The sequence below is a fragment of the Herpailurus yagouaroundi genome, unplaced genomic scaffold, assembly GCF_014898765.1.
Source record: "Herpailurus yagouaroundi ecotype Mexico unplaced genomic scaffold, PumYag 141, whole genome shotgun sequence".
Classification (NCBI taxonomy): domain Eukaryota; kingdom Metazoa; phylum Chordata; class Mammalia; order Carnivora; family Felidae; genus Herpailurus; species Herpailurus yagouaroundi.
In genome coordinates this window covers 49,768,429-49,790,843 of record NW_024412396.1, presented here as the reverse complement: position 1 = coordinate 49,790,843, position 22,415 = coordinate 49,768,429, and the positions used below count along the sequence as shown (strand labels likewise).

Below are 22,415 nucleotides of genomic sequence, written 5' to 3'. Positions count from 1 at the left end.
TATCCTTTGTCACGTGCAGCCACTGAAGTTTCTGCTCCATCAATTTAGTGGTGAGCTAATGTTTAGACAGAGATTTCTTTAAATGCCTTAAACTAATTAGTCTCCACCTTTGCCCAGGACATCCTCTGTGTGGGGGCTGGGCCTCTCCTTCCAGGCTCCAGCAGGCACGTGACACTCTGCCTTAGCCTTCACTTCCTCCTCGCGTAGAGCCTCAAGGTGGGCCAGAGGTGAGAGTTTAGGGCTTTCTCAGATCTTCCCTGGGCAGGTGCATGTGGACTTCTAGATTCCTAACAATATGTCAGAGGTTTCCAAAGCCCCTCTGGACGTCTCAGTCTCTAGATTTTCCTTGCAAGATTTTTGGCCAGCCTCCTGTTTACCCCCAACTGGTATTATTCCCTTAGGCAGCTATGATGTTAAACAGGGATTGTTTTCAACAAATGCCCTGGAAATAGCGCTTTTCCCACACAGCAAGCTCTGAGTCAGGTTAAATAAAGGCAAGTCCTCTGAATGGGGTTCTTCTAAGGAACTGTCAGATATCAAATAATCACCTAGGGATGGGGCTTTTGGGAGAGCTCCAAAATTGTTTTTGCCCCATCCGGTGGTTGTGAGGCTGCTGGTTCTAAGTTCTCACAACTACCACGGCTGCGAGGCTGCTGGTTGTCAAGGCTACCACAGAGACTGGGAGAGGCGGATTGGAATAGGGCAACTTAAAACACAAAGCTCACTGTTCTTACCATTATTCAGCCATTTTTTCTTAAATAAATGTCCCTTGGGCTGTTGCAAGCCTTTGTTTCAGAGTTCTGAAAATTTGATTTTGACAATGTTTGCCGGTTGTACCCTTTGCTTCATGATAGAACAGATTATCCAAGGTCCTCACTCCACCATTCCAGAAGTGCCTCCCTATCTATTTCCTGTGTGATCATTTAACCCAATAGATGAGTGTCCAGAAGTTTAAAACCACTCTGCCAAATTAAAGACCATATAAGCAAACAGCCATGCAAGAGGGAAAGAGGAGGAGTTGCTTTGCTCCCCTGCCTCTAGAATGAGATCATTGCCCAGTTATCACCACCATCATCATTCTCTTCCATAGGAAATATTTATGAAGCACTCATCTGCCTCAGAATCCCAAGGGAGGCCCCAAAAACCCTGTTATCAGATGCAATAAGGTTTATGGTCATCAAAGGTCAACACACTTGAGATGTTTAACTCAAGGAAAAGCGAAAGTTCTTGGAACCGTGGAATCCTCAGTAAGAAAGGGATCCCAAAGGTCATCGGGTTTTATTGTCCATCTATACAGCCTGATACTCTCTACAATATCCCCACTAAGTGACTGGTCCCATCTACACTTGAATACTTTCCAGTGATGGGCAACTCATATAACTTCTTTAGTTGGGCATCTTAAATATTGGAAATTTTGTCTTTATATTGTGGTTGAATGCAGAGACGTATTCAGAACTGAAAAGCCGGAGAGAATGAGAAATGGAGACCTGAGACCTTGAAGACCCATCTAGCACTTTTCTAGGTGAGAGGTCGCTTATTTTTTTGTGAATGACTGAAAAACAGGTGTGTGCCTCTACTGGGGATGATACTACCTCTTACCTAGTGTCTCAGCAGATTAACACTTTAATTTAGATAAAGTGCATGATAAGCCTAACAGGAAACTCTGACACAATTCTAGAAATGGGTATAGGCATCAAGCACGTAGACTTTGCAGTTAGATAAACCTGTCTTTGCATCCTGACTCTGACAATCCGAAGCTGTGTGTTCTTGAGCTACTTACCTAATCTGTCTTGAGTTTCAGCTTTCTCATCTGTTAAATGGGGATGTGACGGGAGTCCAATAAAATCATACATGAAAGGTCTTGGCACATAGTAAATGCTGTTGTTGCTTTAAAATTCAAGGTTTGCGACCCATCAGAAAATGTAAGGTTATCGCCAACTGGGATTGCACCGAACATAAGTTATGTCAAACCAATCTCATTTCTTTTTTTCTTATGGTTACTAAGCATGTTAAACACTTGTTGACTCTTGATTTTAATCAAACGAACTACTAGATTAAATGGCCAAATGGAGGCTGGACAGCCGTATAGCTGAATGGGTCTGTAAAGACTCTCTTTAATGGAATGCCACGAAGCTCCGCCCTTGCCCCTGTCTGGTCCTCCATTCTTAGTAAAGGTTGGAAAGGAGCCACAGAAAACACCATGTTGGAAAGGCAAGCTGGGGCACCTGGGTGGCTCAGTCGGTTAAGCATCTGACTCTTGATTTTGGCTCAGGTCATGATCTCGCCATTTGTGAGATTGAACCCTGCGTCAGGCTCTGGGCCGACAGAACGGAGCCTGCTTGGGATTCTCTCTCTCTCTCCCTCTCTTTCTGCCTCTCAGTCTCTCCAAATAAATAAATAAACTTGAAGGAAAAAAAAAAAAAAAAAAGGAAAGCCAATACACCAGCATAAATGTGCAAATGTATCTTACCAAAAGCCAAGAAAGTAAAATGAAACAGGGACATTGTCTCGCATTCAGGTAAAAAAGGAGTCAGTGTTACAAGATGAAGGAGGGTTGGTTGAGGAGTAGTTCCTGTGGCAACATTCATGTATGCACTGATTCATTCTTCATTCATTCATTCACTCACTCAACAATTGTTAGAGTATCCCCACCAGGATGGCCACTGCTAAAGAACTATAAAGATGAAAAGCCATAAATCTCCACTCCTAGGGTGTTCACAGTCTAGTGGGAAGACAGACCTGGAAATGTTCTTTTTAATATTTTTTTATTATTTGAGAGACAGAGAGACAGAAGTGGGGGAGAGGCAAAGGGGGAGGGGGGGAGGGAGAGAGAGAGAGAGAGAGAGAATATCTTAAGCAGGCTTCATACTCAGCACAGAGCCCAATGCAGTGCTTGATCCCATGACCCTGGGATCATGACCTGAGCCAAATCAAGAGTCAGACTCCCAACTGACAGAGCCATCCAGGCCCCCTGGAAGTGTTTTGTTTTGTTTTTTTTAATGTTGAGTGTTAAGATGTACCAGGAACAGCACAATAAAAGAGGTAAAGGTCACCTAATACTGCTTTATAGCAGTGATACTCAGGTGAGACTTGGAGAATCAGCAGGCATTTTTGCCAGACAACCTGACGTGGGAAGGAATGGTCTTCTAGAAGAACTTTACAGAACAGGCAAAGGCCCTGAGGCACAGCTGACTCCCTTGGTTGAGCCAAAGCAATGACTTTACACACACATTTGGGATTTGGAAAGAGTAAGACACACAGACACATCGGGCCTCTGGCCATACGTTCTCAGTTTAAGGACGTTCCTGGACACATGTGCACCTTACCGTAGGTAATGACAAGCAGCACAAAGTTGAGGTTTCTGAAGAGCCGGACAATGGAACTTAAGTACGAAGCATCAGGGGACGCCAAGGCGTAGCTCAGGGATTGGGCCCTGCTGGGGGGATGTTTAGGCTTCTCCTTGAATACTGAAAGGAAAGAAACAGAGAGATCACTGCAAATCCTTGTAGCCCCACCCCTGCAGAGACAACACATGGACAGGAGCTGGCTCCCTCATCTGAGAATCAGCTAAAACGCAAAAAGGCAATATTAAATCTTCCATTAAATCCTTCAGCCCCTACTCTCTTGAAGCTGTTTCTCACTGCCTGTGGCTGAGTGAGTGGTCCTTTGATGACTTTTTCTTTTTCTTAATGGCCTCTGGATGGTGCACTCGCTGGGCCTCCCAGGCAGTGTTCGAGGATCAAGGAGTCCCAAAATAAGCAGCAAATAACACACAGCAGAGCGCTGAAAGTAACAGACTAGTAGTACACGGGTAGAAAGGAAGTGAGAGCTGAGGCTTTGGGATTAGTGAGCCCAGTGAATAGCTTAGCACCGCAGCCCCTCCTGGGGGGGACCGGACTGTGTTGCCCGTGCTTAGCCCAGAGCCTGGCACACGGCAGCCAATAAATACTTCCTGAATAAGTGAAAAGACCTTCTTGTACTGAAAAAACCTCGAGTCCATTCCCAGTTTGTCGGAGTCTGAGTCTGATACGTGCCTCATGAAGAGGCAAGAGGATTAATACACATACCCCTGCAGGAGTGGTCACCGTGACAGGAAGGACTGGGGAGCGACAGTGGGGAAGTCATTCATTTTATGTTTGATTTTCAGCACAGCTGGTACAATCGATTTGACGGCCCTGATCGCCGTTCAGTTCTCTGGGGGCAGATAAGTTTAACCAGCTGTTTGGCTAAATTGGCCCCCCCAGTTGCACCCAGGCAAGCTGCATGTAGCCTCCCCCACATGCCATGAGAATGCCCCTAACTCCAGTTAGAGGAAGCTCTGGAACTGAGGCTTACTCCCTTGAAGATCAAAGAGATCTTCACCCCGCCCAGAAAACTTTCCAGCCCTAACTTCAGAGCCCTGCTTCTTCCTTCTCCAGAAATAGTCCCGGATAACTTCCTGCCATTAGAAACCATTCATCCATTGTCTTGCCTGTTCACCTCCCCTTGCAGCAGGGGAAAGAAAGCAAGGCAAGAAGTTATTCCTTCTCCGCAACAGCAAGTGTTTGTTCAAGGAGCTAGCAGCCACGAACCAGAATCCAGAGCAGATTTTTCAATTCCTGACTCAACGGGCCACTATCTGGCTTGATAGTAAACATGTGAGAACGTAGAAATGTCCTGCCTCCAAGGACTTCAAAGGCAAAGCCCCAGGCCCTCATCTGCTACCAACACAAGCATCCGAAGTTGGGCACATTGCAGTTTGAAACTCAAAGTCTGGTTGAGTAAGAGGGGCCCGGACCGGACTGTTCTTTCTGTTCTGTGGCTTTCACCCACAGCCCTATAGCTTCTCACCCTCCCAGAAACAGCAAGTCGTCTGCCCAAGATACCCCACCAGCTTTGAAAGGCCATCAGACATCAGACGTTCTCATCTTGGACCCCGGGGAGAGAATGCCTCAAAGAGAACGTGTGAATGAGCCACAGGATTATAAAACTGTGTTCACTCTGACGGTGACAATGGCAGGGAAGAGTGAAACCTTCATCCCGTGAGATGGAATGTTAGCCGGTCAACCTTTAAAGACTAATGACTAACTGACAATGAAAGCCTCTGCTACGCTCTTTCTGAATTCATCACAGCACATGTAATATCACTCAGATGATAAAAGAGATTATAAAACGTATTAACCAATACCGCCATGATTAAATGCACATGCACATAAAACTAGTAATAGTTATCTGAGGTTGGTAGTTGTGATTAACTAGTACGGGTTAAGTTAATAGTTAGTTTTTTTTTTAATTTTAATTATTTTATTCATTTAAAACAAATGGTTTAATGTTTATTTTATTTTTGAGAGAGAGAGTGCACGAGAGCGCATGGGGGAGGGGCAGAGAGAGAGGGAAACACAGAATCCGAAGCAGGCTCCAAGCTCTGAGCTGTCAGCACAGAGCCTGACGTGGGGCTCGAACCCACAAACCATGAGATCACGACCTGAGCTGAAGTCAGACACTTAGCCAACTGAGTCACCCAGGCGCCCCTATTTTACTATTATTTTTTAAGTAAGTCGACCTACCACGTGGGGCTTGAACTCATGACCCTGAAGGGGGTGCTTAGCTGGCTCAGTCAGTAGAACAGAGGACTTTTTTTTTTTTTTTTTAATTTTTAAAAAACGTTTATTTAGTTTTGAGAGAGAGAAAGAGCACACGAGGGTGGGGGATGGGGCAGACAGAGTGGAGGACAGAGGATGTGATGTGGCTCTGCACTGACAGCAGCGAGCTCGATGCAGGGCTCAAACTCACAAACCATGAGACCATGACCTGAGCAGAAGTTAGACATTTAACCAACTGGGCCGCCCAGCCGCCCAGAACATATGACTCTTGATCTAGGAGTCATGAGTTAAACCCCGAGATCAAGAGTCTCATGTTCTACCAATTGAGCCAGCCAGGCACCCTGGTTATTCTTTTCTTTATGCTTTTTTTGTATCGTCTAGATAGTTCCCTAATGAGCATGTAGTCCTCTTATAAGTTTTTTTAAAGCCTCAAAAAACATGGTCCCCAGGCATTCTTACGTGAATCTACGAGACTCTTAGTGTTTGCAAATCAATTCTGTTTTATTTTGTTTTGTTTCAGAAATTTAAAGTATAGAGTTAGACATAGACAAGGTTAGGCTTGAATCCAATCTCTGCCACTTACTAGCTATCTAATCTTGAATTTGTTACTTACCTCGCCTTAAGTCTCCTTTTCCTCTTTGTTCAATGGGACTGATAAGGGTACCTTCACTCATAGGGCTGTTGAAGATTCAAGGAGATCAGGCATGCTTAGCACAGTGTCTGTGATATATATCATAAGGACTCACTGGGGCTTCATCAAGAGGGTCAGCAGCCTGCCCGTTAATTCTGGTGAGGTTTTATTGGGGAACCGGTTAATTACAGTTACACCTTTACTGAGCAGCTAATAAAGTACACGGGACCAGCTAGCACTGTATTGGCTAAGATATCTGAAGACCATTAGAAGCCTGACCTCCAGTTTCTATAAATGTCCATGGCATTCTAGGGCCATGTTCACAAGGCCCCCACCCAAGTCAGCAGAACCTCCCTGCCTCCTGTCCCCCCATCAGTGTACTAACGACCTTACCGATGATGACAAGGATGAAAAGCAGAGTGGCCACGCCTCCTATTATGTAAAACATGATGCTGATGTGGTAGGCAAGCTTGTCCTGGTCTTCGATGTTGGGTACCAAAACAGGAGGGACCAAGAACCCAATTGCAATTCCAAGCTATAGAAGACAGAGACAATCAATCACAGTTTCCAACAGCCAAGAGGTGGCAGCACAGATTTAAGGAGACTCCTGATAAGAAACATAAACCCTAACTTCCAGTCCTTCTTAAAACCCAAACAGGGATTGTTTCCCCCTCTCAAAATACCAGAGAGATCTTTCTTTTGATTGACAACTCAACTCTCTTTGTTGATTGACAACATGCCCCTGACCATCCTAATTAGCAATACCTACTGAAAAAAAAAAAAAAATCATAGTTGGGGTTCTCAATACAAGCTGGCTCTTCTCTAGCTACCGACTAATGAACAATCGTTCCAATGCTTCCATCTTTATAGTAGACCAAAAACAATGCTGATTTTTTTTTTCACTGAATTTTCATTTCACTGATCTGTCAACCTAGAGCTGAGAGACAGGTTGAGGGAAAAATTCTACATGCTACAACCCCAAGAACTTGCAATCGGTAGGAGATGACAGCCTTAAGTTGTTACCACATTCACAAATGTGAAAGCTTAGGTTCATTGTGTAAATAACTTATAATTTACAAAGCATCTGTAGTGTGAAGTCACATGCCACTGCGTAAAAATATACACACAGGACACAGGGACATGAAAACTGGCTATAAACACACATATACACACACACCAACAAATTAACATATCTCATACCTGTCTTAGAGTTCAAACTCCAGTGACCTGACAGATAACACGACTTGGGTGTTTCGAAGGTCAGAAATGCCCTGATTGAGTAGTGAATACGGGTGGCACAACTCCCGAAAGCCCTTCTGACACACATAATACCAAGGCAGAAATTGGAAAATAGCCTGAGAACTCAGGCAAGCCTCAAATTCAAAGAAAGAAGGAAGATGAGGAAATCTTTTGTCTTAAGGTCCCACTTGTCCATTAGTGTACTTGAAAGGAACTGCAGGTAGAAAGCAAGATGCTTTCAGGCCACACTATAACACCATTCACTGGCTTCTGATCTGCTGACCACCTTGATTGGTTTTCCAGCCTGTCAGTTACAACCGCTTGGGATGGTGGTTCTCGGTTCCGGCATTGTTGCAAAAGTCATCATCAATAGGCTCAGAGTAGGGGTCTTCCAAGTATGCCAATATATAATCAAGAAATCAAACAGATCTTTAAAGCATCCACTATGTGAAAAAGTACTCTGCTAGATATTTTACCAAGGTATGTGGCAGGGTTCACACCTTCAAAGAGCTTTATAATCTAATTGGGCAGGGAGTTTAAAGCAGAGACACAAAAGATAATACAAATGGTGATATTTGTGGATTGAAATGACGCAATAGTATTGTTTGAAAGTTCCTTTGTCATCCTCTAGTACAACCTGATTATTAAAGGGCCAAGTGGCGGCTGAGTGAGGTTAAGTTCTGGAAGGTAAGTGATTCATTCAGGGCCACAGGACTTCTAGCAGAGTTGGGATGAGAAAACACATCTCTTGGCCTCTCAGGCCAGGGCCTCCTCCACTGGGCCTGGCACAGCCCTCCACGGCTAAGAGCCTTGAGAAAGGGCCACATGAGCAGAATTTCCCAGAAGAGAAGATATTTGATATCCTTGGAGCCTCATCTGATCCTTGGTCACAATGATTTGCCAGAGTTGAATCTAGCTTCTTAAGTGCTTATCTCCAAGACTTTAAGGGGTAAAAGCCAGCCCTAGACAAAGGGACAAATATAACTGCCACAGCTCAGAAACAGGGCCCCTGCAGGTCATAGCTGGCCTCCTACACACTTCAGCGTTGGAGACTTAGACATGGAACAGAACCCCGGAAGGTCCCTCTTGCAAGAATGAGGGAAGATATGAGATATCATTCAAGGCTCTGTGATTCTTTCTTTCCCAAAAGGACCCTGATACAAGCTAACCAAGCCTCAGTAATCTTCTGCCTTGAGAAGTAAGTTCTCCCAGTTGGCTCCACACTACACACCTGATCCCTCAGAGACTGGACTCCATTCTCAGTCTATACACTAGGCCTGAGTGAGTGTTATTCTACCCCCAAATCCAGCACGGACACCTTCTCCACCCAGTAGGACACAGCAACCAGCTGTAGGGGCCTGTGGTGACCCAGCCAGATAGCAACACTGCCTCGGTACCCTTTCTCCAGGAGGAAACTGGCTTTGGACATACTTTCATGGGCATTGTGGAAAGCAAAAACATAGGGACTGGATTGTCAACTGCTGCCTCTTTTGTTTTTTCAAGACAGATTTATTCCTGCTTCTTGAGAGTTGGGTTCAGTGAGAGGGTACAGCTCTACTCGGCTCCCACTTCTCAAGTCTATCCCCTGGTAGGTGCTCAGTCATGGTGGCTAGTTGGACAGGTGGACGGATGAATGGACAGATGCTGGAAAACTCTCATCTACACAAAGCTGTCAGTATCACACAGGTCTGCCCACTAGGGTCCATGTTCTTTCTACAAACCACATTGGACTCAGAGTGGTAAGGAAATAAATATGTACAGGGGAGAGGAGGGAGGATGGCTGTCCATTTCTTGAGCATCTACGGTGCACTGGGTATCTAACAGAACTTATCCTTTTTATTTAACCCAAGAAACTTTACCAAGAAGACAACAATGAGAAACAATGATGGTCCACGGCCTGCCTAGGGTCACACAGGCAGCCAGTGGAAGAGCTGGCCTCCTAAACCAGTTCTGACTCTAGAACCTGACCTCACCTTCCATCTCCCATGACACGTTGGTATACTAGTCAACACGGAAGTCTGTATTTTCACCCATTCAAATTCTGTCATGAATTTTCAAGGACACCTCAAGGGTAAAACTCAGAGACCTGCAGCCCAAGTCAATACGAGATTAAATCAAAGAGATGGGAGGGTGCTACCCAGGCACCTCTCCTGCACTCACAAAACACAGACCCAGGCCATGAATGTAAATGATGAAAAGTCATCGTTAACCAGTTTGACTTGGTTTATGTCCTAGTTTTATCATCCTCAACAAAATATTAAGTCATGGGCAAAATACACAATGGGCAGTCAAACTGGTCTCAGTCTTAGCTCTTCAAGAGCTTACTCTTTAAAAATTGCTTTTAAAGCAGGGTTCGAAAAATAAATACGATACGATAAAAGTGGAGTTAGGTTCTCTTCATTTCTACAGAACCTATAGCAACATTTCCCAATGTCGCCTGAAAAGGTCTCCAGCCCAACCCCATTGTGATCCTTCAGGTCTGGGGTTTGTCCTGAATACTTGTAATTTGCATATGTAGGCAATCCTTAATCACCCATCAAGGAAGCTTGGGTGACAGTTTGGGCGTGGGTCTCCCAATGGCTTCCATGGGGATAGGCTCCCAGATGTTCCCCCCCCCCCCCGCCCTGCAGCCAGTGTTATTTGCAAAAAGTGATTGGATTATGTCCTTCCTCTGCTTAAAGCCCTGCAGTAACTTCCCCTTGTTTTTAAATTAGGTAAAAACCTAAACTCACCCACAGGCAAAGTTCTGCACACAGGGTCATTTGGTCCTGGTCCGCTATTTGCTCCCTGGGACTCTATCACACCGGCCTCCTTTCTGTCTTTCAGATGTCCAAAGCATTTTGGACATGCCCAAGGATTTTACACCAGCTCCTCTGGCCAGACTAGAATGCCCTCCCGCTCCATTTCACCGGGTAAATGCAGACATCTGTCAGGCCTGAGCTCAAGCCGCACTTGTTCAGGGAAGCTTTCTCTGATGTCTCATCCAAGGTCAGGTCCCACACAGGTAGTTTTATATTTGTATGATTATTCAATGAACATCTGTCTCCCCAATCAGACTATAAGTTCCACAAGGGCAGGGCTCACATTTATCTCTAGAACCTAGCAAACTAATCAGTAAAATACGGAGCTTTTCACAGAGTACCTCAATCCTCAAAATAACCCCAGAAAGAGGGGTGTGTGACATTAACCCAATTTTATGGACGATGAAACTGAGGCACAGAAAAGTGAAGCGACGTGCCCAAAGTCACACAGCTCTAGGTGGCAGAGCCTGAGTGTAAATACACAGTAGTTCTGTATCCAGAGCCTGTGAGTCTAATCAGTATGGTTCACTTCACCCCAAAGGTGTTTAACAAAAATGCAATGAATCAAAGGATGAGAAGGCAGGCTGGGATGCTCAGTGTTCATTTTCTATTTACTTCTGCCCTTTCTGCAAACCCAAGGGTGATATCTAAACACCACTGCAGTGTCACTGGCATGAGTACTTCCAGAGCAAAGGTCACAGTCAAAAACACATCTGTGCAGCCTGAGGGGTCTGGGTAACAGCAAAAGGCCATACTCCGTGTAATGTGCTACTTGTCATTCTTGCTTATTTCGCATTTGGCAGAGCATAAATAAACCCAGAAATCCTCCAGGCGGCATCGAAGAGGGTAAGATTTCCACACTTAATCCACTGCACAATACAACACGTGCTATGTTGCCTCTGAGATCCACGGAACCACTGTCCCCATCACCAACCACAATGGGGCATTCAACAAAGCCCCAAGTCACCACTGAGTCAGTACCGTGGCACAAAGCTTGCCCTCCCAAATGCTGTGTGGTCATGAATATGACCAGACCATTAAAGGAGAACACTGGGGCTTCCAAAAAAGGCAGGAAGCTCTGTGTCAACACTATGGTGGTCTTTGGTCCTAACGGAATAGAGACAGACCACTGGTCCCCATCTGAGCCCTGTGCTAGGGTCCCAGGCACCTCACCCTCCTGACCCAGGCCATTGACGAGGTAGATGCTGTCCTTCTCGGTAGGAGGCAACCATCTCAACAAACAGGTTCTCACTTGCCCAACCTCCTTCTCTGCCCATTCCTCCCTGGAGCACACCCGCCATTCAGACAAAGATGGAACCGCTCTCGGTGCCAGGGCTGGGCCATTCCTGGGCCATTGTCTCATTTCCCCTGGGCACAGTCACCAGGTCAGGGCTGGGCATGTCTCTGGGATTTCAGGGCTCCCAGGAGCTGGCTCCCTGGTGCCAAGGGTAAAAAATGTCCCCAAACTGGGTGGGCAGCTTTCCCTGCCACAGAGCCCCTGGGCTTGAAGTCTTACTTCAAAGGTGGTCTCCTGATGACCTCATGGGGGCTCACCTTGCTCCTCAAGAAATTCACACCTCTGTTGTGTACATTTAAAAATGAGGGGCGCCTGGGTGGCCAGTAGGTTAAGTGTCTGACTCTTGATTTCAGCTCAGGTCATGATCTCAGGGTTCGTGAGATCGAGCCCCGCCCTGTCAGTGCAAAGCCTGCTTAAGATTCCTCTCTCTGTCTCTCTCTCTCCCCCCTCCCCCTCGCATACTCTCTCAAAATAAATAAATAAACATTGAAAACAAAATAAAACAAAAACAAACCCCTCACCCTTCTTCCTTTCTGCCTCAACAGCCCTGGGAGACATCATCACTCTAACACAGTGGGTAAGGGCTCAGGCTCTGGGGTCAAAAAGACCTGAGTTCGAATCCCACCTCTACCAGTTATTAGATGCCTGAACGTGAGAAGTGGATTTACCTTCTTGTTCCTGTTTCCTAGTCCACAAAAAGAAGATACCATTATCTAGTTATACTATCTAGCTCTCGGGGTTATTCTGAGCTCCTTCGAACAGACTGTGCAGCAGATAGGTAGGGGGTGCCGTAGGCCCAGCCCTCCCCCTGCACCCTCTCACAGCAATGGCGGACATGAGAAGCTACCAGGCCTAGGAGGCATGGTCTGTTTAGGGCAGCCAGACAAACCACCTCCCCGGTTCTCATCTTCCATCCCCAGCTCCTTCCTCCTCACTGCTCTTTCTCAGTTCTCTCAGTCACCCTTGACCTTGCCCTCCCACACCCACTCTGTCCCCAACCCTCCCAGGCCCTCCTTGGAGCCCACTTTGAATGGGCAACTGCGAGCTCCCTTCCATTGCCATGTGCCATGTACTCAGGTCCCTGCTCGGGGACCACAAGGAGTCAGCCCTCTCAGAGGGAGGAAGGAGGTCCAAACCCCTCAGCCGGCTGTTCTGGGTTTTCTTCACCTAGTTTCAGCTACCTTTCTAGTCCCATCTCTGCCTACTTCCCGCTGTATCCCTGGTACTCCGGCCAGATCAGATGAGTCAGGATTCCAGTCTCTCCATGGTCTACTTTCTACCTTTATGCAAGCAGCTTCCTTGCTTGGAAAGGGCTCCCTCTTTTAATCTTTCAGAGCCCATCTCAACGTCAGCTCCTTCCCTGGGTTTCCCTTGATTTTCCTAGCGAGGGGAGATCTCCCTGCCCTAAACTCCTCTAATCCTTTGGTGTTCTGCCATTTTTCTGACACGAGTCTGGTGCCTGGTAAACTGAACAGGGGCTTGCTCAATAAACGGGTGTTGAATGAATGGGGTTCAGCTGGCTGGTCTGTCAGGAACACATCACTCCCCTTCCAGATTAGCTGTGAGCCCAGACCTAGGGAAAGATGTGGCCGGAACTGTAAATCCAGACAAAGTCCGCAGGGAGAGTTTGGTGTCTAACTTCTGAGGCTGCATGGCTTGACATCAGTGTCACAGGCATGGCCACCATTAGGGACGCCACCACTGATGCTTTGTCTCCCAGGACCACGTACATGTAGGGAATTATGTGCAACACTCGGAAGTGACTTCAACACTCATTGCCCATCCCCGGCGGGTACCGGTGTGGGCATTTAAACACCCCAAAAATGGTGCTGTTGAAGCATATACATTTGCACACTCTCGTACGGCACTTAGACACGTTTACCCCTACGTCTGGTTAAAATGATGCAAACAGAGGCTCCGGGGTCCCAAATGCAAGGGAGTAGGCCAGAGTGAAGGCACTCTGCAGGAAAGGCACCTTCGGACCGGTAGAGGAGGCTCAGAGGGACATCCGGGCACTGAGTCTGTGGATGCTTCCAGAAAGAAGCACGGAGAATGGGGTGGGTGCCGGGGCACTGAAACACTGAAGCTGAGCAAACAGTTTAATTGTGGAAGTGAGCCCCCAGCCACCTAGGAGCTCCAGGCAGCTCCTACGAAATGCCACGGTAAGCAATAACGTGCATGCAAAGCCCACTCATATGACTGTGTTTGGAAATCCCCAGATCCAAGCCCTTGGCTTCTTTTGAAAAGGCCAACTCGGGATTAAGGAGGTAGCAGACCTTTATCAGGAACAAAAACAATCCCATTGATTTGGGAGGCCATAACTCACAAGGGGGTTTATGGATTTAAAAGGCTAAGGTGAGATCTCCAAGAAGTTAGGAAGCAGGGTCACAGGGGACAGTCATCACATCTCATCAACTCAAGAGGAGCTCAGCGCTGTCAGTGTGGAGCCTGCTTGGAATTCTCTCTCGCGAGCTCTCGCACTCGCTCTTTCTCTCTGCCCTTCCCCCACTTGCTGGCTCTTGCTCTCTCTCTCTCTCTTTCTCTCTCTCAAAATAAATAAATAACCTTAAAAAAAAAAAAAAAAAAAAAGACTCCCAGGGTGCCTGAGTTAAGCATCAGACTTCAGCTCAGGTCATGATCTCACGGTTCGTGAGTTCGAGCCGCGCATTGGGTGGGCTCCAGCCCTGCTTCAGGTGAGCACCACTTCTCTCTCTTTCTCTCTCTCCCCTCTCTGCCCATTGTGGTTCTCTCTCTCTCTCTCTCTCTCTCCCTCCCTCTCTCTTTCTCCCAGCCCCTTGCTCACTTGCGCCTCTCTCTTCTCTCAAAAAAAAAAAAAAGACTTAGGACTCCCTCCCCATTCACAGGGTTTGTCCTCAAATCTAGGACTATCCTGGGGACTTCTACCACCCGGCCACTCTTGGACTTCTTCAGCCCTTTGGGGGAAAAGAGGTTAGGGAAATGCAGGAAGCGGCAGCTACTGAAATTAGGATAGCTTGCAATTGATTCTTAAAGACAACAACAGTATAACAGCTGATACGTGGAGCTCACCATGCCAAAGTCACCATTCTAAGAACTACTAAGCCGCACACACACACACACACACACACACAATACACATACACAATCTTTTAATCCCTATTTTTTTTAAATTTTTTTAATGTTTATTTATTTTTGACAGAGAGAGTGGGCGAGCGCGCATGAGCCGGGGGAGGGGCAGAGAGAGAGGGAGGCAAAGAATCCGAAGCAGGCTCCACGCTCCGAGCCGTCAGCACAGAGCCTGACGCAGGGCTCGAACTCACAGACCTTGAGATCATGACCTGAGCCGAAGTCGGACGCTCCACCAACTGAGCCACCCAGGCGCCCCTTTTAATACCTATTTTAAAATTGAGGAAATGGCATTTGAAGCAGCTTACCCAAGGTCACATAACGATACATGATAAGGCTAGACTTCAAGCTCAGGCCATCTGTACTGGTCTGTACTCCTAACCGTTAGGTTAAATGATGAGGTGCTGGCTATTAGCCAAACTAAAAGGAAAAGAACTAATGCAAAACGATCGCCTCCTATGTGCTAGGCACTGTGCCAAATGATTTCTCACACGTTAGCCCATTTAATCCCTATGAAAACCCCGTAAAGTTGGCATCATCGTGTCTAGTTTGGTTTTTTTTTTTTTAATTTTTTTAACGTTTATTTATTTTTGAGACAGAGAGAGAGCATGAACAGGGGAGGGTCAGAGAGAGGGAGACACAGAATCTGAAACAGGCTCCAGGCTCTGAGCTGTCAGCACAGAGCCGGATGCGGGGCTTGAACCCACGGACTGAGAGATCATGACCTGAGCCAAAGTCAGCCGCTTAACCGACTGAGCCACCCAGACGCCCCTAGTTTGGTTTTTATAGATGAGAAAACATCTCTGATTTGCCCAAGGTCACTCAGCTTCTAACAGCAGGACTAAGAGTCAAACACGTGACTAGCTGACTCCAAATCCAATAAGCAGGGTGAATTTCACGGAAGAGACGGCCCTCAAACACCTGGTAATTCCTCCAGTCTTAAATGTTCCATTCCGTAATCCAAGTGCCTCCTAGGTCTAGCTGTTGGAGGCGAAGAGGTAACTCCAGCCATAGTCTACTTGGTTTACTCCTTAGTTACACCCCATGGGATTTCTTATTCTCATGTAGCGCTGAGTTTTGTTTGGGTTTTGTTGTTGCTGTTTTGTTTTTTCCGCAAGCGGTGGTTGTTGTCTCCCCAGCTAGGTTGTCAGCACCTGGAGGACAGGGTCACCGTTTAACATCGCCTCGTGTGACTCCTCCCCACACTGCACCCAGCACAAGGCCAAGGGCAGCGATGACTCTTGGCAAATATCTTCTAAACAAAGAGATAACTCTTAGAATTATGTAGCTCAGACCTAACTCAAGTATTTACAGTCTCCTCGATGGCAACCGGGTTGGGCACAGTAGCAATTAGCTGTGTTCTGAGAGTTTACCACCAAAAGAACGCAGACGTGAGGTGGAACGAGACGGAGAAGACCTCAGATTTAGGGCTCTCAAGATTAGATATGGAGGCCACTGGAACATGGGCCAATCAACTTCCCACCCTCAAACCTACACTCAGGGGGCACCTGGGTGGTTCAGTCGGTGGAGCATCCGACTTCGGCTCAGGTCATGATCTCACGGTTCATGAGTTCGAGCCTGGCATCCGACTCTCTGGTGTCAGCTCAGAGCCCACTTCAGATCCTCTGTCCCCTCCTCCCTCTGCCCCTCCCCCGCTCACCGTCTCTCTCAAAAATAAACATTAAAAAAAAAAAAAATCTATACCCGGTATTTATTGAGCACCAACTGGTAGTACTAAAAAGTAAGGGAGGGGGCACATGGTTAGTTCAGATTATGTTCTCATGGTTTGTGAGTTCGAGCCCCACGCTGGGCCCTGTGCTGACAGCTCAGATCCTGGAGCCTGCTTCAGATTCTGTGTCTCCCTCTCTCTCTCTGCCCCTTCCCTGCTCACTCCCACTCTGTCTCTGTCTCTGTCTCTCTCAAAAATAAATAAACATTTAAAAAAAGATTAAAAAGTAAGGGAGGAGACAAAGAGCTCCTATCACCAAGCTCATAAGCTATCTAATATACCTTGATCTTGACCTACAGCCTTGGTGCTGGGTTTCCTCCTCATCTTTGGGGGGGTTGCAAAGTAGCTGAAGAGCAGAAGCACCCTAGGCTGTAAACAGAGAAGATGCTACGTTTAGGGGAAGGGTCTGAGTTCTACAGGGAAATAGATATAGATATATATATAGATATAGATATATATATATATTTTTTTTTTTTTCTTAAAAAAAGCCGGGGAAGGGAGATGCTGACAAAAGGCTTTATTTCTGTTTTTTAGCTGAGCCTCCTATCTGTGCCTGCTTTCAGTCATCCACCCACAAGCCTCTGGGTACACACACTCCTCCTTTTCAGGGGTGGGGTTCCTCTTGAAATTGTCCTCCTGATGAGATCTGTAAAGGGTCAGTTGAGTTCTATGTGAGGGCAGACGTGAAGCCTCCTCTGCTTCCCTTTTTACTAAGAGCCCGGGTCGCTACTGTCCTCACCACTCAAAGGTCCCTTTGTTGACAGCACTGATGGCCAAAGACCACAGGCTTACAGAGCTTCCCCATGACTCAGCTGCAAAAGAGGAAAAGCGAGGGGGCATCTCGCAAACCACCAGGTCACCCGAAGTGGCAGAGCACAGACCTCGCTTTCTCCCAGTGTCTCACATGTGAAGTAGACAACGTGCAAAGCTCTATTCAAATGCTCGGTCATGTCGCACCAACTCTGTCCCAGACGTCCCCACACAGCAGCCGACGGACATATCCTACTGTCCTGTGTGCAGATGGTAAAACAGCCCAAAGCACATGCGATGTCACACGCTGTCACCCCTAAAAGTAGTTCCTGTGACAATAAAGGTTTCTAACCCTCCCGGATTTTCTCCTAAATCAGATTGGACTTTCTTAGTGACAGCCCTCCCCTTCTGATTTTCAGGGGTGAAACTCAGACCCAGGTGATTACTCACAGGCAGGCCCTAGAAAAGTTATTGTTTTGTGAGTTGCCATGGAAAGATCCAGCTCCTTTCCTCAGGGTGTGCCTCCAGAAACAGACAGGCTGGGTCCATGCAGTCAACTTCCTAAGTGAACTAACCCTGCCTCGTGATGCCAAGGAGAAATCTAGAAAGAGAAAGAAATCTAAGCCTTGCAGCAGGAAAACTATTAGCCACCCATATGGAACACCACCCCAAGAGAGCAGCATCATCAGATCCGGCCCTGTAATTTAGGGAGTTACTCAGGGACCTACTTACACAAAAACATCTCCCAATATCCTGCTCTGAAGTCACCTCCCTCCCACTTGGCCTGACATTTCCACTATTACTCACTCCATCAGTTACTCCCTTAGAACTCCATCCCTCCTCCCTTAAATCTCTCCTTCATCCTCAGCACTCAGAATGGCACCTAGAGCAAAGTAGATGCTCAATAAACATGCGTTCAATAAAAACAATAAAGGTTGTGCTGCACTGTCTCAAAAACCCCATAGCTCCCAAGAGGCGGCTGTGTAGGTAAGAGCGCTGAGCCCCTATAAACGGAGCGTGTGGCCACTAACCCAAGACATGCCAAGAGGATGCGCGCCTTCATCCACTGGCTCTCATGGGTCACAACACCTGCTGTCAACTGGGGACCCGTGTGGGTGCAATCCAGAACAAGGAGAATTCAAAAAGACAAAAACAGGATGGCCGGGAGCGTGTGTGTGTGGGTTACTCGCAAGGGACAGAGATCTGGCCCAGGGTGGGGACACTGTAGGAAAGGCCATGGATTTTTGTGGAGCAGCAGGAAAATACAGGGCTAGCCACTCCTGGGACAGACAACGGGGTACCCTCTACCCTCAGGGGACGGAGGAACTTTGGAGACAGAAAAGGCGACATCTTCGACATCTTTGCAAGAACTGCCCAAGCCCCAACAGTCTCTGTTAGCACTGATCGCTGCCACGAGCTAACTGTAAGGAGCCTGGGAGGAAATGTGGTAAGGCCAAGACCACCGGGCTCTCAGAAGAAAGCTTCTCACTCTGGGCCCTGTCTCCTGATGGCGTGAACCAAAGGGGCTCTGTGTGGTGCCAGGGATGAGGGAGCCAAAGGCAAGCGGAGGACAAAGCACGAGCTAACAACCCCCTCCCCCCAGGTGGGAGACTGACATTCCTCAGGCATTCCTGGCTGCCCCAGAACAAAGGAAAGGGAAAAACAAGTGGTTAACCGATAAAGATCAGAGTCATGCCGGAAGTGAGTCTCCATCAGCTGGCAACTATCTTAATGATTTACAAGAAAAAAAAGGCAACCTCCAGAAACCTATAGACTCGATTTCTCCGAGTCCTGACATCACCCTCCTCTCCACAGGATAGAAAATCTCATATAATCAGTCACTCTTCACAACCTCGGTGCAACTCTTTCTGCCCACTGAGCCTGTCCCCGTGCTTGAGTAAAATCACCTTTTTCTGCCCCTAAGACAGCTCAAGAATTCTTTCTTGGCCATCAGCTCTGGACACCCCCCCTCCACCCCCACCCCGCCATCACTCCAAAATCACATCACCTCCCCTGCTATTCACCTGCACTGAAGAAAGGAGCCATGCTAGGTACACACAGACTGAAAAGCTGCTTTGGGCCAACCCTCGACAAAAGCCCCTTCTTGGAATCAAAAGGAATCAGGATGCTCTGCATGACTCCTGGAGCCGCAGAATGTCTCAGCTCAAGAGGTTCAAGTTAGTAGAAATGCTCCAGAAAGGGGGAAGTTCTGGAGAAGCTCCTACAGCAAGAATGACCAGAGCTTATTCTGAAATGAAGAGCTGGCTCTAAAGGCAAGAATGCCAAGCTCTGGGTACAAATGGAGGCTGCGGTCTTCAAGCCACGTACAGTCCAACAACATGGCACCTCACAAAAGAGAGAGCACCTGATTTGTGCCCAGGAAAGCCATTTTATTCCTCGAGGGTCATGGGGCAAGTCCAGAGTCTTTTTTTCTTAGAGGCAGTTAAAAGCCAATGTGTGCACAATGTTTCAGTGTTCAAGGCACCTCCACATCCAGCACATAATCTAAGCAGCGAGGCAACCCAGCGAGGTCAACGGTAGGAAACCCAAAGTGCAGGTGAAGCCCTATGGTGGGCATGTTGTGTTCTCCGTTTCCTGGATTTAAGCAACTGGCCGAAGTCACAGAGCAGTGAGGTAAACATTGGGATGGCTGATGCCCCCATCCCCAGCCCCGCTCTCTTCCCATAGAACCTCGCTGAGCCTCTACAAGGCACCAAACAGCTACACGTCCCAGGAAGACGCGGTCTGAGACTCCAGATGACCCAGGGCCTGACGGGATCATCTGCAGTGAGTTTGTTTTATGACTGAGGCACGAGTTTGGGACATCATAAAACAGCTAACACGCTTACTCTGTACCTCTTAGCAAAGTTCCTTCTGGACAGTGAATCAGAAGGCAGTCCACTGGGAAGAGAGAATATCAATGTCTCCTTAAGTCCCTCTAAACAGACCAGCCGACGATCTGGGCTCTGGGAATACAACTTCATCTCCCCCCACAACAGCCTGCGAAACCAAACACTAGCAAGGAGGACGGTCTTACTCCACAAATAGAGCGAAAGTTACCGACGTGCCTGCCTGAAAGCCACCCAGCAGACCAGAGGCTGAGATTGTCTCCTGGTGACAGGGCCAGTGACACTCCTGCGACACTCGGGAAGCAGGGTGGTGAACGGTTGGAGGACAGGAAGTCGCTCCAGAAGCCAGAGAGCCCTGATCTTCACCCGTCACGCCCCCCCCTCAGCCAGCCCGGAAGAGAGAGGCTTTAACCACCCGCTGTTCTTTCTGAGGACCTGCTTCAAAGGTTCAGGAACTGAGGATACAAGTGGAGGGGATTTTCTCAGGGGGCCTAGTCACACATAAAAGGTGGAAAAGATTAGTAAGAGGGTTAAGTCAAGCTGCATTCTTCACTCACCCCCACCCCCACCCTCCTGAGGCCACGGCTGACGTGTTAATAGACGATAAGCCCAGAAAGCCCTCTGGAATCTTCCTTCAACAAGGTGAAGATAACGCCCCACAGCTAAAGTGTAAAATCAGAGCCCCAGACTTCCATCTTCCCATCTAGATATCTTCAGTTGCTGCTGTGCACCAGGCATGGCCTCTTCTGGCCCGTGTGCTCTGAGCTAGGTCTTGTGGGGGCTGACCTCTATGCCGGAGGGGGGTGACGCCGGCCCCAACCAGCTCACCGGCTGAGAGAGTGGACCCAGGGGGGGCTGCTGAAGTTCCCCACGTATGACACCGGGGAGGCGGGCCTGCGGGCAAAAACTTCAGGGACGGCAGCAGAGATGAGGAAAGTGGCTGTCATCTAAAGATGCCTCAGACAGTGCTGCAGAGGCCAAGTGTGATAGGAAGAGAGAGGATGGGTGTGGGCTCAGTCACATGTATGGAGGGCCTGTTTGTTTGACTCCAAGGGCTTTCACATACACCCTCCCTCACATAACTCTGGTAGCAACCCTGTGAGGCAGGTTTTCTTGCCATAGATAACCACGCTGATGCCCACAGAGGGCAGGTGCCCTGCTGGAGACCCCAAACACAGCGTCCAGCAGGGCTCTGGGGTCCGGGTTCCATGGCTTCCACACCACGAGCTCTCACACCTGAGTGGGCAGCAGAATCCCCGACAGAGAATCAAGAACACAGATTCCTGAGCCCCACCCAGAGAGGCTAATTCCTTGGGTCTGCCCTGGTGCCCAGGAATCTGCATTTTCAACAAACACCCCGGGTGGTTCTGGTGCTAAGGTTCACGGCCCACACACTTCATGGTGGATCTCTGCTGCCCTCAAGGAAAGAAGTCAAGAGACCGTGCTCAGCTGCTGTCTTCCTTAGGTGTCCTAGGCAGGACTGGCAAGAGAGAGAGATATCTGTATTCCTGCCAAGCTCTTTGGTAGAGGAGAAATGTTCCTCTGAATGAACTCATCGAGTGGTTCCACCAACATGTCCAGCACTGAACTGGAAGCCCAGGGCAAAGGTCTGAGGAGGCACAGATTGCTTAAGGGGCAGTCACCACCCCAAACAAACAGCCCATTGGAATAGGCCCTGACTTAACACGATGGCTCACGGCTGCTCATTTCCACATTTCTGAGTAGATGGACACAACAAATGTCCTCATGGACGGACAGCTGCCTCCAGAGCCATCAAAGCAGCCCAAGCCATGCCAACAGTCATTTTAGGCAGAAAGCAGGAATTTCCAGGGGAGGGGAGGGGGGGGGAGGAAAAAAACCCCCAACTGTGCTTCACCTTCATGCCCCTCCCTCTGGAGCCAGCAGAGCCGTCTAATCAAAATCGGTCTCCAGGAAATGAAAGGAACTTGTGTTTACCTCCTCCGTAGAGAAGGAGCAGACAAGAGCCAAAGCAAACACTGCTCCATTATGAGGTTCTGAGACACACTGTCTAATTCCAAGAAGATGGTAAGCAAACAAAGCCCAGGCCTGCCTCCCGTCTCTCCTGCCGCACACACAGATGGCACTATTATCTGCCCGCAGGCCCGAGCAAGGCCTCATCTTGAACCGTGTGGGGCTGAGAAGCTGAGCTAATGTTTTCGCACAGCACAAAAAAAGGAAAGATGCCTGGAATGAGGTCAGAGAGCAGAAGAATCGAGATGGACCACCGGAGCCCTGCAGGAAGCCCTCCACCTCTGAAGGACTCAGTTAAAGAAAAAGGCTTTTAGTCCCGCAGAATCGAGAGAAGGGAGTGCTTCACTGGGTTAAGGTCAGGGACTGAGCTGCAGAGAAGTCAGGAGACAGGGAACAAAGAGAGAAGAGGAAACACCAGCTTTCACATTAACCATATGGTT

At 48.0% G+C, this 22,415-nt stretch overlaps 1 protein-coding gene across 2 annotated transcripts in view; it reads right to left on the bottom strand.

Moving 5' to 3' along the window:
- The window catches only part of FLVCR2 (FLVCR choline and putative heme transporter 2), a 56,525-nt gene that overhangs the window by 19,204 nt on the left and 14,906 nt on the right, over positions 1-22,415 (bottom strand). For both annotated transcript variants that reach the window (XR_005791062.1, XM_040477769.1), the window contains exons 2-3: positions 6,607-6,748; positions 3,327-3,467 (exon numbers count right to left, since the gene is read on the bottom strand). Coding sequence is in view for 1 of the 2 variants with exons in the window: in XM_040477769.1 (XP_040333703.1) it covers positions 3,327-3,467; positions 6,607-6,748 (283 nt within the window). In the remaining variant the exon portion in view is untranslated. The remainder of the gene's footprint in view (positions 1-3,326; positions 3,468-6,606; positions 6,749-22,415) is intronic.